Source organism: Myodes glareolus, chromosome 2 (genome assembly GCF_982192425.1).
Source record: "Myodes glareolus chromosome 2, mMyoGla1.1, whole genome shotgun sequence".
Classification (NCBI taxonomy): Eukaryota; Metazoa; Chordata; class Mammalia; order Rodentia; family Cricetidae; genus Myodes; species Myodes glareolus.
Genome location: NC_142027.1, coordinates 127,429,466 through 127,447,467, shown reverse-complemented (window position 1 = coordinate 127,447,467; position 18,002 = coordinate 127,429,466). Strand labels below are relative to the sequence as shown.

The following is an 18,002-nucleotide window of genomic DNA, read 5'->3' as shown; positions in this document are numbered from 1 at the left end:
TTCAGCAAGGGCCACAAACATGCTTGTGCATCCTACTTTGGGATACAGCAGTGGAATGACCAGAGAGTCTAAGAAACAGGATTTAGCGTGGAAAGATATCACAAGTCAGAGACAACTTACAGTATTCTGATTGACACCTTTGTTGCGCTCCTTGCGAAGGGCTCGTCCAGTATACCAAAATTCCCTATTTTATGATCTGGTGTGTGAAAATACTACCTTATCTTGCTACAAGTTAACCGGCAAACCGTAATTGTATTACATGCTAGGCTTTAAGGGCTTTCCAATTTAGAAGATACTCGATCCTTTTTGCTTCAATAGAAGATGGCGCCCTCCACAGCTACTTCCGTGCTTTGCAGACCAGTAAATTAGCGTGCCAGCATCAAAGATGGCAATCAGTTGCGCATCCTTTTATCTGCGCAGGCTCGAATCGCCCGGGCCCTCCCACTCCGGATAGCTGTTCCTGGCACCGCTCTAGCCGTCGCTCTCTGTGGGCACCGCCGCCAGCCAATCGCCGGGCGTACTGCTATAGGCCCCGCCCTCGCCTCCTGTGGATCAGCTGAGGGACCCGAGATGTCTGTTGACAGCGGCGGAGGTTGTGTGGCCGGTTCCGGGCTCCGCGCAGGGCGGGGGGTAAGTTGGCTGGCGGGAGGGGTCCCGGCTGGGGGAGCGGCGACCGGCGAGCTGGCGGCGGTGCTGAGCTTGCGAGGTAGTCCCTGAGCCAGCGTTTCCGGGTATCTGTAGATGTGAGTCCTATGGAGCTACCAGTGGAAGATGAGCAGCAGCTACCGCAGGAGCCCTGGGGGAGGCTCCTTCGTCTAGGCGCGGAGGAGGACGAACCGCAAATCCTTCTGTGGAAACGCGAGTGGACCATCGGAAGGAAGAGAGGTGCGGAAGCCAGAGTGGAGTGAGAATAAGGACTGAAGGGGTGGACAGGGATTAAGGCTAGGGACCCAAAGGGTGTACCCCACCGAGAACAGAGACTGAGGGCCTACAGCAGGATCGAAGACCTAGGCATTGAAGTGGGTTCAGGTGGGGGAACCGGCAGGGAACTTGAGGTGGGAAAAGTACAGGGCTGGCGGTACAGAGACTACCAGAATGGGGAGGAGGGTGCACTGTGCTTTCCAGTATGACCTGCTATTTAGTTACTTACTTGTCTCTGGCGTTGATCCTCAGGTTGTTTGATGATGAATATTTTTCAGTTCTCTTACAACTTTATAAAGTAGATCCGTAAACTTGTCCTTTAGAATACGATCTTGTGTGTATTACTGTACACTTCTCTTTCCCAATACAATGAAATTAGAAATCAATAACAAAAGGAAAACTGAAAAGTTATGTAGAAAGTGGACACTGTTGTTAACAGTTGATGGGTGAAAAAAAAATAAACCACAGGAACTTTTTGGAAAGAAATGCCAGTCAGGCTGTGGTGGCTCACGTCCTAGCACTCTGTGAGGCAGAGGCAGGTGGATCTCTAAGTTCAAGGCCGCCTGGTCTACAAAGTGAGTTCCAGGACAGCCAGGGCTACACAGAGAAACCCTGTCTCAAAAACCAAACAAAAATGCTTTGAGACAAATGAAAACAAAGAATGTGCTGGAAGAGTAGGATGCTGCTAAACCAGTGTTCAGAGGGCAATTTATAACAGCAGGGTTTCTATCTGAAAAGATCTCAAAGTCCCAGGAACTAGAATATTTTATTTAATGATTCTAGGAAGCTGAGAACTTGAACAAAGTCATGCATAAAGCTTAACATTACTTGCTTTGGGCCAACAACCTACCTTCCATTAACTTTGTATTGACCTTATTTTTCCTAGGAGGATTGGTGAAATCTTACATGAACTACTTATAAGAAACATAGCTTGGGGTGGAGAGCTCAGGTGGTTAAGTGCTTAAGGACCTGAGTTCAGATCTCCAGCACCTATGTAAAAAGCTAAATATGGTGGTACATGACTGTAATCCTAGTTTGGGGAGGCAGAAACAGAAGGATCTCTTAAATTTACTGGTCAACTAGTTTTTCAGAATTCTTGAGCGCTAGGTTCAGTGAGAGACCCTTTCTCAAAAAATAAGATGTAAAGCGAGAGAGGAAGATATGTGACATCTACCTCTGCAAACATATGATCATAAGTGCACACACATGCATTAGAGAGCCCATTATTATAATATACATATCATAATTCATGCATGTTAAAACAAGAAACAAAAATCTGATTATCACAGAAATGCTTTCAGTGAATGTATTAATATCACTAACAATGTAAAGGATATTGTACTAATTGATTAATACACTAGGTGGAAAGCTAGATCTAACACCCAGAGGTTGTCCTCTGATATCCACATTAAAAGTTTTATGGAATTTTGAATGGAATTGACTTTGAATGCTAGAAAAGAAGTTGTATCTTAATAACACAGGGATCTTTCAACTCCTGCTTTCTTCATCTGCTCAAGCCAGTGTCATTGGCTTTCTGCCCTCACCATGACTTCCTTCAGCTTCCACTAGTTGTCAGATACTTCCTCCTTTAGGACGCTAGATAGAACATTTGAGGATAGGAGTGCTTCTATGAACCCAGTATCCATGGGGCCTTAGCTGGGCCAAACCTTGTCTGCGTCTTCTACCCTTTTCATATCCTCATCCTCCTCTATGGTGGCTAAATTATGCCTGCACTTTCGCTGGGTCTATTGAGCTACTGGCAAGAAATGAAAAAGTCCCTATGTAGAATCTCAGACCCTATGTGACTGTCAGACCATATTGAGCACGAGGCTAACACCAAAAGTAGGGGCTGGGATCTTCTGTGACCATCAACACTACCTCAAGACCGTGGAGGACCTTTAGGACAAGATTCTTGCTGCCTTCATTGGCAGATTTGTCTAGATTTGTCCAGAGGTAGACAGCACCTATTTAGCTGCAGGTGATTTCTAAATCAAATTTTAGATGCATTAGATCAGATTCTGTATCTGAGCCTGAAGATCAACATCAGTGAACTGATTATGAATAATCTAGAGATGTATGTTGCAAAACCTAGAGAAAAAACTGATATACCTAGAGAATCATAAAGCATCTTGTGGTTGGTCAGGCTGGTATGGACATGTATGCCACTCTGAGCATCGACTTGTCCATGATATAAAGAGACAAGGTAGTATTAGATTGTGGCAGAGAAGAACTGGAAGAATGAACAACTGATTTCTGATCAAACTGGCTGAACTTTGAGATGCTTGTCATACGAAGTAACACCACGTGAGCAAGTCTTAGATTACTGACCTATAACATATCCTCCAGAATCTTGAGATACAGCTTCAATTGTAGCTTGACATCAAAGCTTTCCTGGAAGACATGCTAACAGAAGCAGAAGTCCACTTTAGATTCTAGTTGGCACAGATCTAGGTAATGATCAGCTATATTTAAGCCCATCTGGGTAACATGTATGCTGATATCCAGGAGTGCCAGCAGCTCTAGGACATCATATGGTGACTGGAACAAGATGTTGCCATCTATGCAGCCTGGTTAAGGGCCAGTGTGTTAGACACTCATCTCGCAGATCCTCTGAGTCATTAGGTGTCTAGGCTTCTTTTCTTACAGAGGGTTTCCTCTGGTAGGAGATGAAGGAAGGGGTGCTGGCCCTGGGTCTTTTCCCTTCCTTGCCAATAAAACTTGGTGGGCTAAGGATGGGAGGTATTGAGTCTTCTGATTACCAAGTCCATAGGTCCGTGATGGAGTCAAAGCACAGGCCAAAACAGGATAAGGTTGTGATTTCATGTGGGACATTGTCTCCTCCTTACCCTTCATGTTTCCCTCCCTTAAGATAGATCTTAAGATATATAGCCCAGGCTGACCTCCAACATATGATCTTCCTACCCTAGTCTGTAAGGTACCTCAGTAGTGGGATTCTTGCCTAGCTTGTTCTTTTCATGTATTTATTTGTTTGTTTGTTTATTTTTGGTTTTTCGAGATAGGGTTTCTCTGTGTACCTTTGGCTGCCCGTCTCCTGAGTGCTGGTATTAAAGGCATGAGCCACCACCACCCAGCAAGAACTAGTTTAAAATTAAGCCCCTTTGGGCTTAATTTTGTTTTGTTTTGTTTTGTTTTTGCAATTGAGATATTATTTATCTTCTGAGCTGTTTGTATGGTAATCTGTCATAAAGAAGCTGTTGTTATAATGGCTGTCTCCCGGGTGACCTAGTACAGGAAGGTTTGGGACATACACCCTGTCCCTTTACTTTAGGTTAACACTTCATTATTTAAATGTTGTTTGTGTCTGTGGGCACAGTTGGTCACAGACTCGAAAAGCAAGGCAGTAGTTCTCACAGAACCCACAGTAATGTTCAGTGTCTTCTTGCCTCTTGTTTCAGGCTGTGACCTCTCTTTTCCCAGCAATAAACTGGTCTCTGGAGACCACTGTAAACTTACAGTGGATAAAAAATCTGGTCAAGTGACACTGGAAGATACCAGGTGAGCACTTTATTTTTCTCTTTCCTTTTGTAACTTAGGAAGCTGACATGTTGTTACAGTGTAAGAGAGGCTTCCTTTTTCTAAACTGCTGCTCAGGTTCTGAAGTCATCAGGATGTACATTCTCTAGTATCCAGCATGGGATCCTGGGTGTGGTTTAGTTCCTATAGTTCATTTTCCTAATTAAATCAAATATGGCTCATATGACTCAGAAATAAGATTTAAAATATATTGATAGTTTTTTTTCTTTATTTGAAAATAGATTTTTTTTCATACAGTATATTCTGATTATGGTTTCCTCTCCCTCTACTCCTCCCAGTTTCTTTCTACTTACCCTCCCATTTCCACCCCATTCTGTCTCTCATTAGAAAACATGCATATAAATAACAATAATAATAAAAATATAATATAGTAAGAGGAAACAAAAACAAACAAATTGGAATAATAAACTAGATGGAAGAAACCCCAAGAAAAAGCACTGTAAAAAGATACAAACACAGAGACACATTTATTTGCACACTCAGGAATCCCATAAAAATACAAAACCAGAAGCCATAATATGTATGCAAAGGACATGTATGGTAGAAATAAAAAAGAGAGAAAAATAATAATAAAAGCCCTGACACAACATTATGAAACAAAGAACCTTTAAAGATGCTATTGGCATCTACTGCTGGGTTTTAGTGGGCAGGTTCCTTCTGGATACAGGTTTCTTCTGGACAATCTCCTGTCAGAGGTGCTGCCTTCTGGAGCAGAGGTGGGTTGGAGGAGAAGCAAGTAGGCAAGCCAGAGGCACAAGGACAGGTTGGGTAGGTAGAAGTCATAAGTAGAAATTACAGCAGAGTATTTGGATTTTAATCTGAGAGCAGGAGTTCATTTGTTGAGAAAGAGTATGAAAATGACAATTAGTGGATGCTTGGTTGTAGAAGGCCAGTTATGATTGTATCAACATTGTCGTCTGCATACTGTTTTATCAGTTTTACTGGGACATTGCAGGAAATGACTAAACTGGAGTTGGCATAGGGGCCTGTGAGAGGCCCCTTACGGAGTTTTCTGATGGCAAAGGATTACATTGAATATTTCATTTTGACCTATATTCATTGGTCCAATGCCTGCCTTTGCCACACCTTCTGCATAATTCAGAAGGGACATTCTAATTGGATTATTCTTAGAAAAAAAAACATTGTTTCTAGGAACGCCCTGTCTACAATCCCTTTTAAGGCGACCTTGCTTGCCACAATTATAATATTGGACATTTTTACTTTTCCTTAAACCTCTGGAAGTCACCTCTCTTCTCCATGCAACATCATGTTCATAAGATTCAATGTTAATTGTATTTTTGATCCATTCATCCAAAGGTGCTGACCTTGCCTTTAATGGCCTAATTATCCTTTTGCATAGAGAATTGGCATTTTCAAAAGCCAGAGATTCAGTTATTATTTGTCAAACTTCTGAATTTGGTATCATTCTTATTTACTGCTGAAGTCAATCTTTGTAAGAAATCCATAAAGGCTTCCATTGAGCCCTGTATAACTTTAGTAGATGACCCAGTTTTTTGTTCCTCCAATTCCCTCACAAGCATTCAAAGCTGCTGCATGGCATAAACCCAGGGTGTGGTCATCACATACAGCCTGCCTTTCTATAGTAACATAGTCTCCTTCTTCAAGAAGTTGATCTTGGGAGATTTCCCTACCTCTAGTTTTACTCTGCTGATCAATAACTTTAGCCTCTTTTCTGAACCAGGTACTCCTTTGTAATTATGGACCGGGCTCTAAAACACCCTTAACCAATTTTATCCAGTCTTTAGGGATAATTCTATTAGAAATTAATCATGAGTTTAACATTTGCTTCACAATAAATGAATGTATGCCATGTGAGACTTTTGCTTCCTTGAATCTCCTTAAATCTAACATTCGCACAGGAGCCCAGTTAGCTGTAACAGAGCATCTGCCGTTTGGCAGTACCCTAAGGTTTCTGGATATATTATGGTTGTTTGTCTGAAAACCTTAGGCTTTATTTATTCTTTATTCTTATTTATTCCTCTTTATTCTTATAATGCAACACTAAAATTGGTTCTCCATTAAATTCCTCTTTCTGGATTTGAATATCTTTGTGATCTGGTTTATTAGGTTTTTCTAAGGCCTGTATCCAACTTTTTTAGTGATAAGACAAAAATGATAAATCTGATAATATTTATAATTGACATTACATAAATCCCATCTAAATTAGATATTCTCTCCTTTAATTGTTCAGTTTTCAAACTGCCTAGCATATTATCATATAGAGACCCAAATCCCTCCGTTGTAATGATTTTTTTTCCTCTTTTTGTTTTATTTTGTTTTGTTTTTTTTTTTGAGACAGGGTTTCTCTGTGTAACAGTCCTAGCTGGGAACTAGCTCTTGTAGACCAGGCTGGTCTTTAAATACGCCTGCCTCTGCCTCCCAAGTGCTGGGATTAAAGGCGTGCATAACCACTGCCCAGCTTTCCCTCTTTATTTTATGTGAGAAAAAAAACTGTCTTTTCACTAATTCCTCTCTTTAAGAATTCCCAATTTTCTTACCAAATCTACTGACAGTGTTGATGAAAACTTGAGGCTGATTGCAGTTGTGTGGAACAGTAAATGCCTGACTGGAATTCAAGGCAGCTACCTAGTTTGGCAGCAGCCCAAGAAGCGTGTTCAGTTAGAGTCTGCAACCCACAGTGGTGGTGGTAGGGGTTGTCTGAAAACACACAGGGGATTGTTTGAAGAAAGCTTGTGTGGTAGGGGACTGCATGAAGGCAGAACCAGCCAGTCTAGTGCTGGTGAGTTCTGTGACATTTGGAGCCCAGGTGCTTCTAGATTTTGGGTGGCAGCTGGAAACTGTTTCAGAGAGGCTACCAGAAAATCCCAAACTTGCTCAGAGGCTTGGGGAAAAAAGAAAAGAAAGCCTAGCCAGGTTGGCCTGGAACCTGACATGCAACTCTGGCAGGAGCCCCATGTGCAGCTCTGGCCTCTACTGGTGTCTTTTTCGTGAATTCATACCCCAAACGTTGGGTGCCAAATTTAGCATGAGTAATAAAACTCAGAGACAGATATTGTGGCTCAACCTAAAGATCAGAAAAGCAAAAGCAGCCAAGCCACTAGAGAGCTCTTTCAGAAAATTTTCAGACTGAAAAAGAACGAGTTACTGTCTCGTCCCGCCTTATATTCTTCTCTAATGCTGGGATTAAAGGCATGCACCACCATCACCGCCAGGCCTCTATGGCTAGCTAGTATGACTTCTGGGATTAAAGGTGTGTGCCACCACTGCCTGGCCTGTATGCTGACTAGTGTGGCTGTTTTGCATTTTGTTCTTCAGGCAAACTTTATTTATTAAGATACAAATGAAATATCGCTACAAGTAAGTGGATAGTAACAGGCAAGTTTTTTGTCTTAGAGTACTATCAGGCAGTGTATATGCCTATGTGAAACTCATATGAAATGGTTAAGTAACTTCTTTTTTGTTTATTATTATTATTATTATTTAAAGACATGCTTTCTCTATGTAACAGCTCTGGCTATCCTGGAACTCACTTTGTAGATCAGACTGGCATTGAACTCACAGGTGTCACATGTAACTCAGTACTGGTGTGTGGGTTAACATGGGTCCATGAAATGAAGACTCAGAGACACATGAGAATGAACTTAGCCTCTGTGGTTGTGGGGGCTCAGTCTCTGTAAACTGAAGCACTTTCCCTTTGCCTCTTAGCATCCTTATTTTTTCCCTATGTTTACACTTTAGCTAGTAGATTTCCTTATCTCAAAACAAACTGAATGAAGTTTCCAAAACCACAATGCCAGCTGCAGATACCTAATTCATGAGGTACCAAGGTTTTCTGGGTTTCCTCTAAACCAAGTTTTGCATAGGCTTTGTATCCATGGGAAACTCTCAGACAAGATTCACACAGGGAAACAAAAGGTATCTGTAACACAAATGATGGATTAGGAGCTGAGTGAAAACTCCAAAGCTAGGCCAGGTATAGGCCAGCAGGGTTTCATGTCTAGTGGAGGTTGCTTGCTATCCCTCTGGCACCAGGCCAGTGGGACATTATGCCACACACAGAGGTCTGGCAGCTTCTGCCTGTCAAGTGCTGGGATTCCAGGTGTTTGCCACTACCAGTTAGTTTCTTTTCCCTTCGGAGTATTTTCAAAATGGTAATCCTGAGCAGATTTCTTAATAGTAGCAGAAAGATGTTAACCCTACTTAGTTATTTTGAGTAGGGCAACTTACACTTTTGTTTTCTTTACAGCACCAATGGAACAGTAATCAACAAACTGCAAGTTGTTAAGAAGCAGACTTACCCTTTGCAGAGTGGGGATGTCATCTATTTGGTATACAGGAAGAATGAACCAGAACACAGTAAGAGAAAAATTTACTGCTGTAGATACTTTTCCCAGGTGTTGCACCAAGAAGCTGTCCAACTTAGGCTGGAAAACACCCTCAGAAAGAACACATGTTGAAGCAAACATTTTTATAGAAAGTGACAATTATGGAGTTTTTGTTGTATGTACTTGGATGGAGTGCTGACTTTTGGGGCACAGCTTTTCTTCAAGAATGCCAGCAGGAGCCTCACATCTAATAATGGCAGCTAAGGAGGAGTAAATGGGCTGGGCTGGCAGTGTGGAAATAAAAATTGGAGTGTGGAAATAAAATCCAGATAGGGGCCCTGGAAACCATTGCTAGGTCTACTCTTGGAGACTTTACAAAAAGCAACAAAAGGTTAGACTGGACCAGTTCCATATAGGATAAGGAGAGTTGTAAAAAATCTTTGAAAGTCACCCTGAAATAATTGAAAAGCACCATAAACTCGGTAAGGAAGGAAAAAGAGGCCACTAATATTCCTTAAGTCCTCTTAAAGTAAAGCACCTCTTGCCTCATAGAAGGAACTCAAATCTTTTCCTTCTAATGGCTTGCAGTTATTAGTGAAGCATGTCTTTTTTTTAACCATTGTCTGTTTTCTGCAACTATTTTTCCCTTTGGTTGTTTGCTTATATTTAGGTTGGTAAAATTGTGGTTTGATTTTGTTAGAATCACTTAAACTGTTGAATGTTGCTAGATGGTAAGTGAAGATAATCAAGACATGTTGTGATGTGATCAAAGGTGAACAGGAGAGATGAGGTCTCACTTTCCACTGGGGCCACCACTCCCTAATTTGATTAATTTCCTTTTAGATGTGGCATACCTCTATGAATCTTTAAATGAAAAACGAAGCTTGCCTCAAGAATCCTTTGGTAAGTGACCTTATGGCAAAAGCCTAGGTGCTGTAAAGGGCTTTTGAGTTCTAGGAATGGCCATTTCAGTCCCCAAAATGTCTTTCTGAGTTCTCAATGTACTCTTTTATTTTTGTGCCTTTAGAAGCCAATAAAGAAAATATGTTCCATGTGACCAAAGATTCCTCAGGTCTGGGGCAGGGTGATGACCTCCAGGTTCCACCATTATCACACAAGGTTGAAACATGCTTAGAGGAACCACAGCCATCAACATCGACATCAGACCTCTTCCCCTTGGCCTCTACCTCTTCTGTGGAGCCAGAGCTGACCTCTGCAGGGCAAAAACATTCCTCTAGCTCTGGTGAGATGGGGAGCACAATGACAATTGCAGTTTTTGTTCCTTGAGATACAGTAAATCCATTCATCAGTAAGTGTTCTGTAGTCATGTATACTGACTTATTTCAGTCCCAGGAAAAAGACTAATAAGTACCATGGTAACATAGTATTTTTGTAATTTCATCTAAATATATTTTATATACTATAAATGTCACTAAGTTAAAGTATATCAATCAGTGTTTTAGGTACATTTACAAGGTTATATGGCCATCACTGGTATTTGTTTAAAGACAGGGTTTCTCTGTGTAACAGCCCTAGCTGTCCTGGAACTAGCTCTGTAGACCAGGTTGGCCTCAAACTCACAGAGATCCGCCTGCCTCTGTCTCCAGAGTGCCGGGACTAAAAGCATGTGCCATGACTGCCCATGGTCATCACTGCTAATTGCAGAACATTCTATTGCATAAAAGGAAACTCATATGTCTCTATGCATTTATTTGCATGTCTGAACATTTTGTGTTCATAGTCATACAGTATGTGGTTTTATGACTGGGTTCTTTATTTATCATAATGTTTTCAAGGTTTATCCAGAGCTGTCTGTTGGTTAGAACCAGTTTTACATGCCCTGTTCCTTATGCCTTGTCCTTTTTTATTTTTTGGTTTGATCCTCAGCAACACACATACATAAACACTCAAAATCTACCTCACTGTTACATTTAAATTCTATTTCATCTATCCATTGTGCATGTAGTCTGATACGACTATTAACCTTCTGATTTCGGAGTTCCTAGAATGGATAATGTATATCTATTGTAGTTTTTATTCTTTTTTTTATTATTTTTGGTTTTTTTGAGACAGGGTTTCTCTGTAGCTTTGGAGCCTTTCCTGGAACTAGCTCTTGTAGACCAGGCTGGCCTCAAACTCACAGAGATCCGCCTGTCTCTGCCTCCCAAGTGCTGGGATTAAAGACGTGTGCTACCACCGTTCTGCTTCTTGTGTAATTTTAAAGAATGAAGATTTTTTATCCATATGCTGAAGTATTTTTATACTAACAAAATAATTACAGTTAAAACTTAGTGCCTAGTAGATGTGAGACGGTACTTTTATATGTTCAGTTTCCCTATCTGGAGCCTTTCATAGAAGTGCCTTTATATAATCTTTGTTCTCAAATAAAGAGCGTGACTGAAGCCGGGCGATGGTGGTGCCTGGTCTACAAGAGCTAGTTCCAGGACAGGCTCCAAAGCCGCAGATAAACCCTGTCTTGAAAAACAAAAACAAACAAAAAATCATGGCTGAACATAAAGGCTCTGAAGATCAGAGGATGGATAGGTTCTAGGACCAGGAGGTGGTCTGGGAAGTTAGATTCTTGTTCTTTCTTTAGTATATGAGTTACTTTGTTCCTGAAATAATTCCCCTACCCCTCTTTTTTTGCTTCCGATGGTATAATCCAGTTTCTTCTTTTTCAAACACTAGTGCTTATCATTTGAATATTATAAAGTAGATATGTATTTTACTATAATAGTATGACTAAGCTAGAGAATAATGAAAAGTTGCCTGACTTTTCAATCGAGTTCATTCAAGTTGTATGTGATATTTAAGCTTCTATCTGTTTAGGTGATAACTCTACTTGTTAATTGCTGTTATTTGCTTTACGATACTTCCCATTCCTGTCAGAAGTGTATCTATTTCATACCTCTTTTGGGCGTGTTTAGTATACATTTTGTGATTGCAAGAATGTGTACTTGTGTATATTAGACCTAGTATTTAGGGACAGTCTTATTGTGAACCTCCCTGCATGACTTTCCTTGTGAATGTGCCACTTGTCTCTAGCTTCATTAGCACAGAGATTGACTCTAGTGCCTTTAAGTTGTGATACATATGGATGAGTATTTGTATAAGACATGATGCATGTGAGATCTCTAATTAAATAATGTACTTTATTAAATCAGTAACGCTTTCCTGATTCTTTCTTTTGAAGTGGATGAATCAACCTGTCTTATTTCTCCCTTTTTACAGGACTTGGGAAAGCAGGCATCTCTCCAAAAGAATGTAGTCCACTTGTTGCAAATCATGAACTCTCTAGCCTTTCTCCAGTTCTCCAAGACAAAGAAGCATCCTTCTCTTTGTTGGAAACTGAAGACAATGAGGAATTGGAGCCTGCCAAAAAAAAGACAAAAGGAGGTTAGACTCTTACTGTTCTGTGCATCCTTTGTACTTTTGTGCTCTGTGCTGTGCTGGCTGTTGGCCTGTGGCGGATTCCCGCTTTTTGCAGAAGTATACAAATGGATGTCATTTTTGACTATCTTTGACAGGATAGTAATTTCTTTAAAAAAATGTTATCTTAAGCAGGATATGGTGACACGTAACTGTAATCTCAGTGTTTGGGAGGTAGAAGCAGAAGTACTGGAGTTCAAGGCCAGCTAGCTGTGGAAATCATGTGATAGCAGAGCACTAGAAATAATACCTTGGGGAAGAAACTGGATTATCTGAACATTTGTGGTAAAATGATTAATTGACTTGTGGAACCCATGATAAGAACCACAATATTTTACATTTTAAAAAGTAAATATAGGGCTGGTGACATGGCTCAATAAGTAAAGGTGTTTGTTGTGAAGCCTGGTAACCTGAATTCAATTTCTGGAACCCACATAAAGGTGGAATTAGAGAACTGACTCCCGAGAGTCATCCTCTGACCTCCACATATGCTCTAGCATGGACACACACACACACATCGGGAACCTTTGGGGGTTCAGCCCGAAAAATCTCTTCAGGGTTCAGATTGGACACATCAAGCAAAAAAGGACTTTGGGTATCTGAGGGTGAATGAACGAGTTCTCTCACTACATGCTTTTCCAATCACTCTCTTTATTCTTTTTCTGTTCTAATTTTCCTGTCCTCTTTCTGATTCTTCCTAACCTTTTTTTTTCTACTTCTCTAGTTTAAAAACTCTTCTTCTTATAGAAGCCTTGAAGCAATAAAGGAAATTTTAAGAGTTATCTCTAATTGGTCAAAAGCACATTCTTAGAGTAAACAATAAGGAGCTGAGCCATTGCCATGGCAACACAAAGTTCCAAGGTTATAGGAGTAAGACCATGACCAGACGGGAGTGAGGCATAGGTGCCCAGTGACAGACTTTGAGACATAGTTTTATTGTCAGCAGACTGGCAAGTGAAGAATTGGCATGCTTTTCTTAGGGTGCTTTGTGTAGCAACCTGGTTAGATATCTGCAGCTCTGCCCTTATGTGTAACTGTAAAGTTTTAAACTCATGATCTATTTACAAAGTCTAGTTTGAGCTTTTTTTGAGGTGAGAGTGAGCTAATTGTGCACAGTTAGTCTGAGCAAAAAGAAACAAAGCAGGCTTTTAAGTGTCTACGGTCCACATGGGACAAATAGATCTAGTAATGAAGCTTGTATTCTATATATTAAAATTGTATAGCTAAATGAAAAATTGTCTTCGTGACCATTCACTGATATATGTGCCTATAAGTTTGAGATGTAATCGTGAGATTACATACGTAGATCACATGAGATTACACACTACAAAACAGGTATTAGGGAGACACCAAGCTGCTTTAGCAAAAGTGAGCAACAATTTCCAGAGCCAATGGTCCTGCAGGCCTTGCCTGGACAGGATTAACCTCCATCACTCTTCTGGTAGGTTGGCATCTGAATTATCAATTGCCATATGTTGTATATTCCCATGGCCTCTGACAACACACACACACATACACATTCTCTAACAGCAGTAATTTCTTTAAAAGAAAAACATACTATGCCAGACATAGTGATGCATGCCTTTAATTCCAGCACTTGGTCTCTGAGCTTGAGGCTAGCCTGGTAGTCTACATAGTGAGTTCCGGGACAGCTAGTGAGACCCTGTCTGGGCGGGGGGTGGGGGGGAGGTAGTAATATGAGGTGATTTGTTTTGTTTCTTTTTTGTTTTTTGTTTTTTTTGAGACAGGATTTCTCTGTGTGACAGTCCTGGCTGTTAGAACCCTTTTTGTAGACCAGGCTGGCCTCGAACTCACAGAGATCTGCCTGCTCTGCCTCCTAGGATTAAAGGCATGTGCTGCCACCACAAGCTGATATGAGGTGATTATAACTTCAACAAAAATGGAAAATCAAAGACTGGAGAGTTTGCTCAGTGGTTAAGAACCCCATTCTTACTAAGGACCTGAATTTGGTTCCCAGCACCCACATGATGTCTTACAACCATCTGTAACTCCAGTTTCAGAGGACCTGATACCTAATTTGGGTTTTGACAGGCACCAGACATGTACATAGTACACATACATATATGCAGGCACTCACACATACATAAAAAATAAAAGTAAATATTTTTAAGATTAGAAAATTATGTAAGATTAAAAAAACTAAATTTGTTAGATTTAGTAATGAATACTTAATATATTCATCATGATGGCCATAAGATGCAGTTTAAACAATACTTGCTTAGTAATATTAAGAGGACCTTTAAAATTGATAAATTAATTTGTTGAGGATATGACTCAGTGGTTGAGTCTAATGTGTAAGACCCCAGATTTGATTATAATACTGCAAACAAAATAAGTCAACTGCAGTATTATAATATGAACATATGGCCCAAAAAACTGAATAACTTCTTCAGTTAGATAAGAAAACTAAGTAAAGAAGACCCAGGGCAGAGAATAACTGCATTTATTTCCGTCTAGGTGGCTTTTAAAGTTGTATGCTATTTTTGTTCCTTTTCAGATGGGCTTTTTTTATGTAACTCTGGCTAGCCTGGAACTTGCTTTGTAGACCAGACTGGTCTCAGACTCACAGAGAGCCACCTGACTCTGCCTCCCAAGTGTGCCATCATATGCAGCCTATAAATCTAACTTGTAAAAATAAAATAAAAATTGAGCCAGATGTGATGTCACACATCTGCAATCCCAGTTCTGAGGAAATGGAAACAGGTGAATCGGACCTTTAATTTAATCCTCAGCTTTATAATGAGTTTGACACTAATCAGAGCAGCATGAAAACATCTTAAGAAACAATAATGGTAGTGGTAGTTCTTTGTGTGTACTTATAAATGTATCCGGAGAAAGAACCATTTTAAAGTCACCAGCTTTATTTTCAGGACTTTCTTTTGTGCATGGAGTCATGTTTAAGCAAAAATGACATTTACAAAAATACAATACAAAAAAAAACTGTACAACTTGTTCTCTTTCTCCCTCTCCCACGTGTTACCTTAATGTCTTATGCATATGTGCAGACATCCTAAGTGCCCCTTTTTTCTTTGTCTTTTAGGTCAGCAACTGTTCTTCTAAACCAGAATTTAGGCACAAAGGAATATGTGACTTATTTGGGATCTTCTTAAAAAATAGTTTTTAAATTAAAAAAATAGTTTTTATATAGCCAGGCACGGTGTCGCACGCCTTGAATCCCAACTTTGTTCTAGGGCAGTGAGTTTCCTGAATAGCCAGGGCTACATACAAAGACCCTGTCTCAAAAAACGGCTACAAAAAAAAAAAAAAGTCTTTATAAATGGCTTTGTTTTTTCTGTTGTTGGATGCACATTAGAAATCTGAGGATCTTCTGTGTCTTCAGATGAAGTGATTGTGACTGTTCAGACTTACCCTTTGTCTTATAGATGAAGAGCTTGACTTGAACCTGCAGTTATTGGTTGCAGACCAGTGTGGAAATGCCCAAACCTCATGTGAGGATGTCAGAGTTGCCTCTGTGAAGCCAGACAAGATGGAGGAGACACTAACATGCATCATCTGTCAAGATCTTCTGCATGACTGTGTGAGGTGTGCTGCTTCATATTCTAGGGTTGCTTCAGTGGCACTAGCTCCTTTGACAGGTGTGGGGAAATAATTAAATAAAGTAGACTTTGATCCTCTTTTGTCCCGGAATCTGCTCAGGTTTTCATTTTCCTTTTACTTGTGGTGTCAACAAGGAGAAATTCTCAAACCCAATGACCAGGGCCGTAGAATCCATGAGATTTGATCTGACACAGGCAACCTGGTCTTTTCCTTGCAGGAGGATCATGTGAATTATACTGAGTTTCAAACATTTTCTCAATAAAGATATAATACTTAAAATGAAGTTACCAGGATTATCTTTGGGAAAAACTTCTCTTGGGTTTTGTTTGGAAACTTGGGAGGTAGATACTACCCAACCAAGTACCCAAACACTTGGAGTTTCTGTTGCTTGTGTTCCTGAAGTTATAATCTGCTCTTTGTTCCCCCTGAGAACAGACATATAGCACTGATTTTTTTTAATCTTCTAATACTGAGCTTTAGTATTTTTAGGTTAGATGATAGAATTCTCCACAATTGGCTTACGGTTGGGGATCCAGCTTGCTTTCCTGTTTGGGTAGGCCTGCTACAAGTGTCATCTGAGTATCATAGTGGCATATCTTTGAAAGATTTTGTCAGGAAATGTGTTCTTTGTTCCTTCATATTCTGCCAGTTTGCAGCCTTGTATGCACACATTTTGTGCGGCTTGCTACTCTGGCTGGATGGAGCGTTCATCTCTGTGCCCTACCTGCCGATGTCCAGTGGAGCGCATCTGCAAAAACCACATCCTGAACAACCTCGTGGAAGCGTACCTTATCCAGCACCCAGGTCAGCTTCACTGACTTCCCTTTTAGGGCCTGGGGTTGCGAGCTCTGCTCTGAGCAGTCTATCATCTCTCTAGTTCTGTTTCCCTTGCCAGTGAATTTTGTTATGCCCTTTTTATCTAGATAAGAGTCGCAGTGAAGAAGATGTGAGAAGTATGGATGCAAGGAATAAAATCACTCAAGATATGCTGCAACCCAAAGTCAGGAGGTCTTTCTCTGATGAAGAGGGGAGTTCAGAGGACCTGCTAGAGCTATCAGATGTTGATAGTGAATCCTCAGACATCAGGTTAACATGTGCCTGGCTCATAGTGGGGCCTGGGGATAAGAAATACATTAATACTGTGCTTAACTGTATTGTGGAGTGTATAGGTAGAGGACTTCAGTTAGTCAGTTTTCTTAATGTTTTTAGTTTGTTTCCTCAAATGTATGACCAGATTGGATGAACTCTTGAGCAACAATGAATAAGTTAAGAGCCTCAGGTAGTCTCTGTGATCTTTTTTAATTAATTAATTAGGTTTTATATATATATATATATATATATATATATATATATATATATATATATATATGTAGAGAGAGAGAGAGAGAGAGAGACAGGGCCTCCCTATGTAGCCTTCATTATCTTGGAATTCACTGAATAGACCAGGCTGGCCTTTACCTCATGGTGATCCACCTGCCTTAGCCTCCTGAGTGCTAGGATTAAAGGCCTGTGCCACCACCACATCCAGCCCTGGATGCCCTGGACTTACTATGTAGCCCAGGCTGTCCTTGAACTCACAGAGATTTGCCTGCTCCTGCCTCTTGAGCAGTGGAATTAAAGACATGCACCACCATGTCCAGCTTCAGTGGGTCTTGAGCCCTACATCCTTACCCTCACTTTTTTAGGCTCCCCATCATGAGTTCTGACTCACTGGGTATAGCAGAGAAACCGTATGTATTGTTTTTCCCACATAAGCACACCTGATTCTTGTAATTAGAGACTGTGAGTCCTTGGATGTAGTGGTAGTGTTACAGTATTTTAGAGTAGTATCACAGGAAAGGTATAACGCCTAGGCTGAAAGGACACAGCCCTTTGAGACCCAATTTTACTTGCTGACACATTGGTTTCAGGTCTACACTATATGCCAAGACCATGATATTTAAAAAAAATAATAATAAAGATTAACCTCTCCAGGATTACAGAGTTCAAAGCTAGCCTGTGAAACTTAGATTCTTTTTGTTTGGTTGGGTTTGGTTTTGTTTTTTGAGACAGGGTTTCTCTGTGTAGTTTTGGGGACTGTTCTGGAACTAGCTCTTGTAGATCAGGTTGGCCTCAAACTCACAGACATCCACCTGCCTTTGCCTCCTGAATGCTGAGATTAAAGGTGTGTACCACCACTGCCTGGATGAGAAATTTAGTTTCTTATCTCAA

The 18,002-nt window shown here is 40.5% G+C and overlaps 1 protein-coding gene across 4 annotated transcripts in view; it reads left to right on the top strand.

Annotated features, from left to right (window-relative positions):
* Positions 1 to 491: 491 nt before the first annotated feature.
* Positions 492 to 18,002, top strand: part of Chfr (checkpoint with forkhead and ring finger domains) — a 50,605-nt gene continuing 33,094 nt past the window's right edge. For 3 of the 4 annotated variants that reach the window (XM_087903686.1, XM_085680219.2, XM_087903685.1), the window contains exons 1-10: positions 492 to 630; positions 742 to 885; positions 4,338 to 4,437; positions 8,705 to 8,814; positions 9,627 to 9,686; positions 9,811 to 10,026; positions 12,015 to 12,179; positions 15,617 to 15,776; positions 16,441 to 16,595; positions 16,715 to 16,877. In XM_087903686.1, coding sequence (XP_087759812.1) covers positions 753 to 885; positions 4,338 to 4,437; positions 8,705 to 8,814; positions 9,627 to 9,686; positions 9,811 to 10,026; positions 12,015 to 12,179; positions 15,617 to 15,776; positions 16,441 to 16,595; positions 16,715 to 16,877 — 1,262 coding nt within the window. In that variant the 5' untranslated portion in view covers positions 492 to 630; positions 742 to 752. The remainder of the gene's footprint in view (positions 631 to 741; positions 886 to 4,337; positions 4,438 to 8,704; positions 8,815 to 9,626; positions 9,687 to 9,810; positions 10,027 to 12,014; positions 12,180 to 15,616; positions 15,777 to 16,440; positions 16,596 to 16,714; positions 16,878 to 18,002) is intronic. The other variant, XM_087903687.1, reaches the window with a different exon arrangement.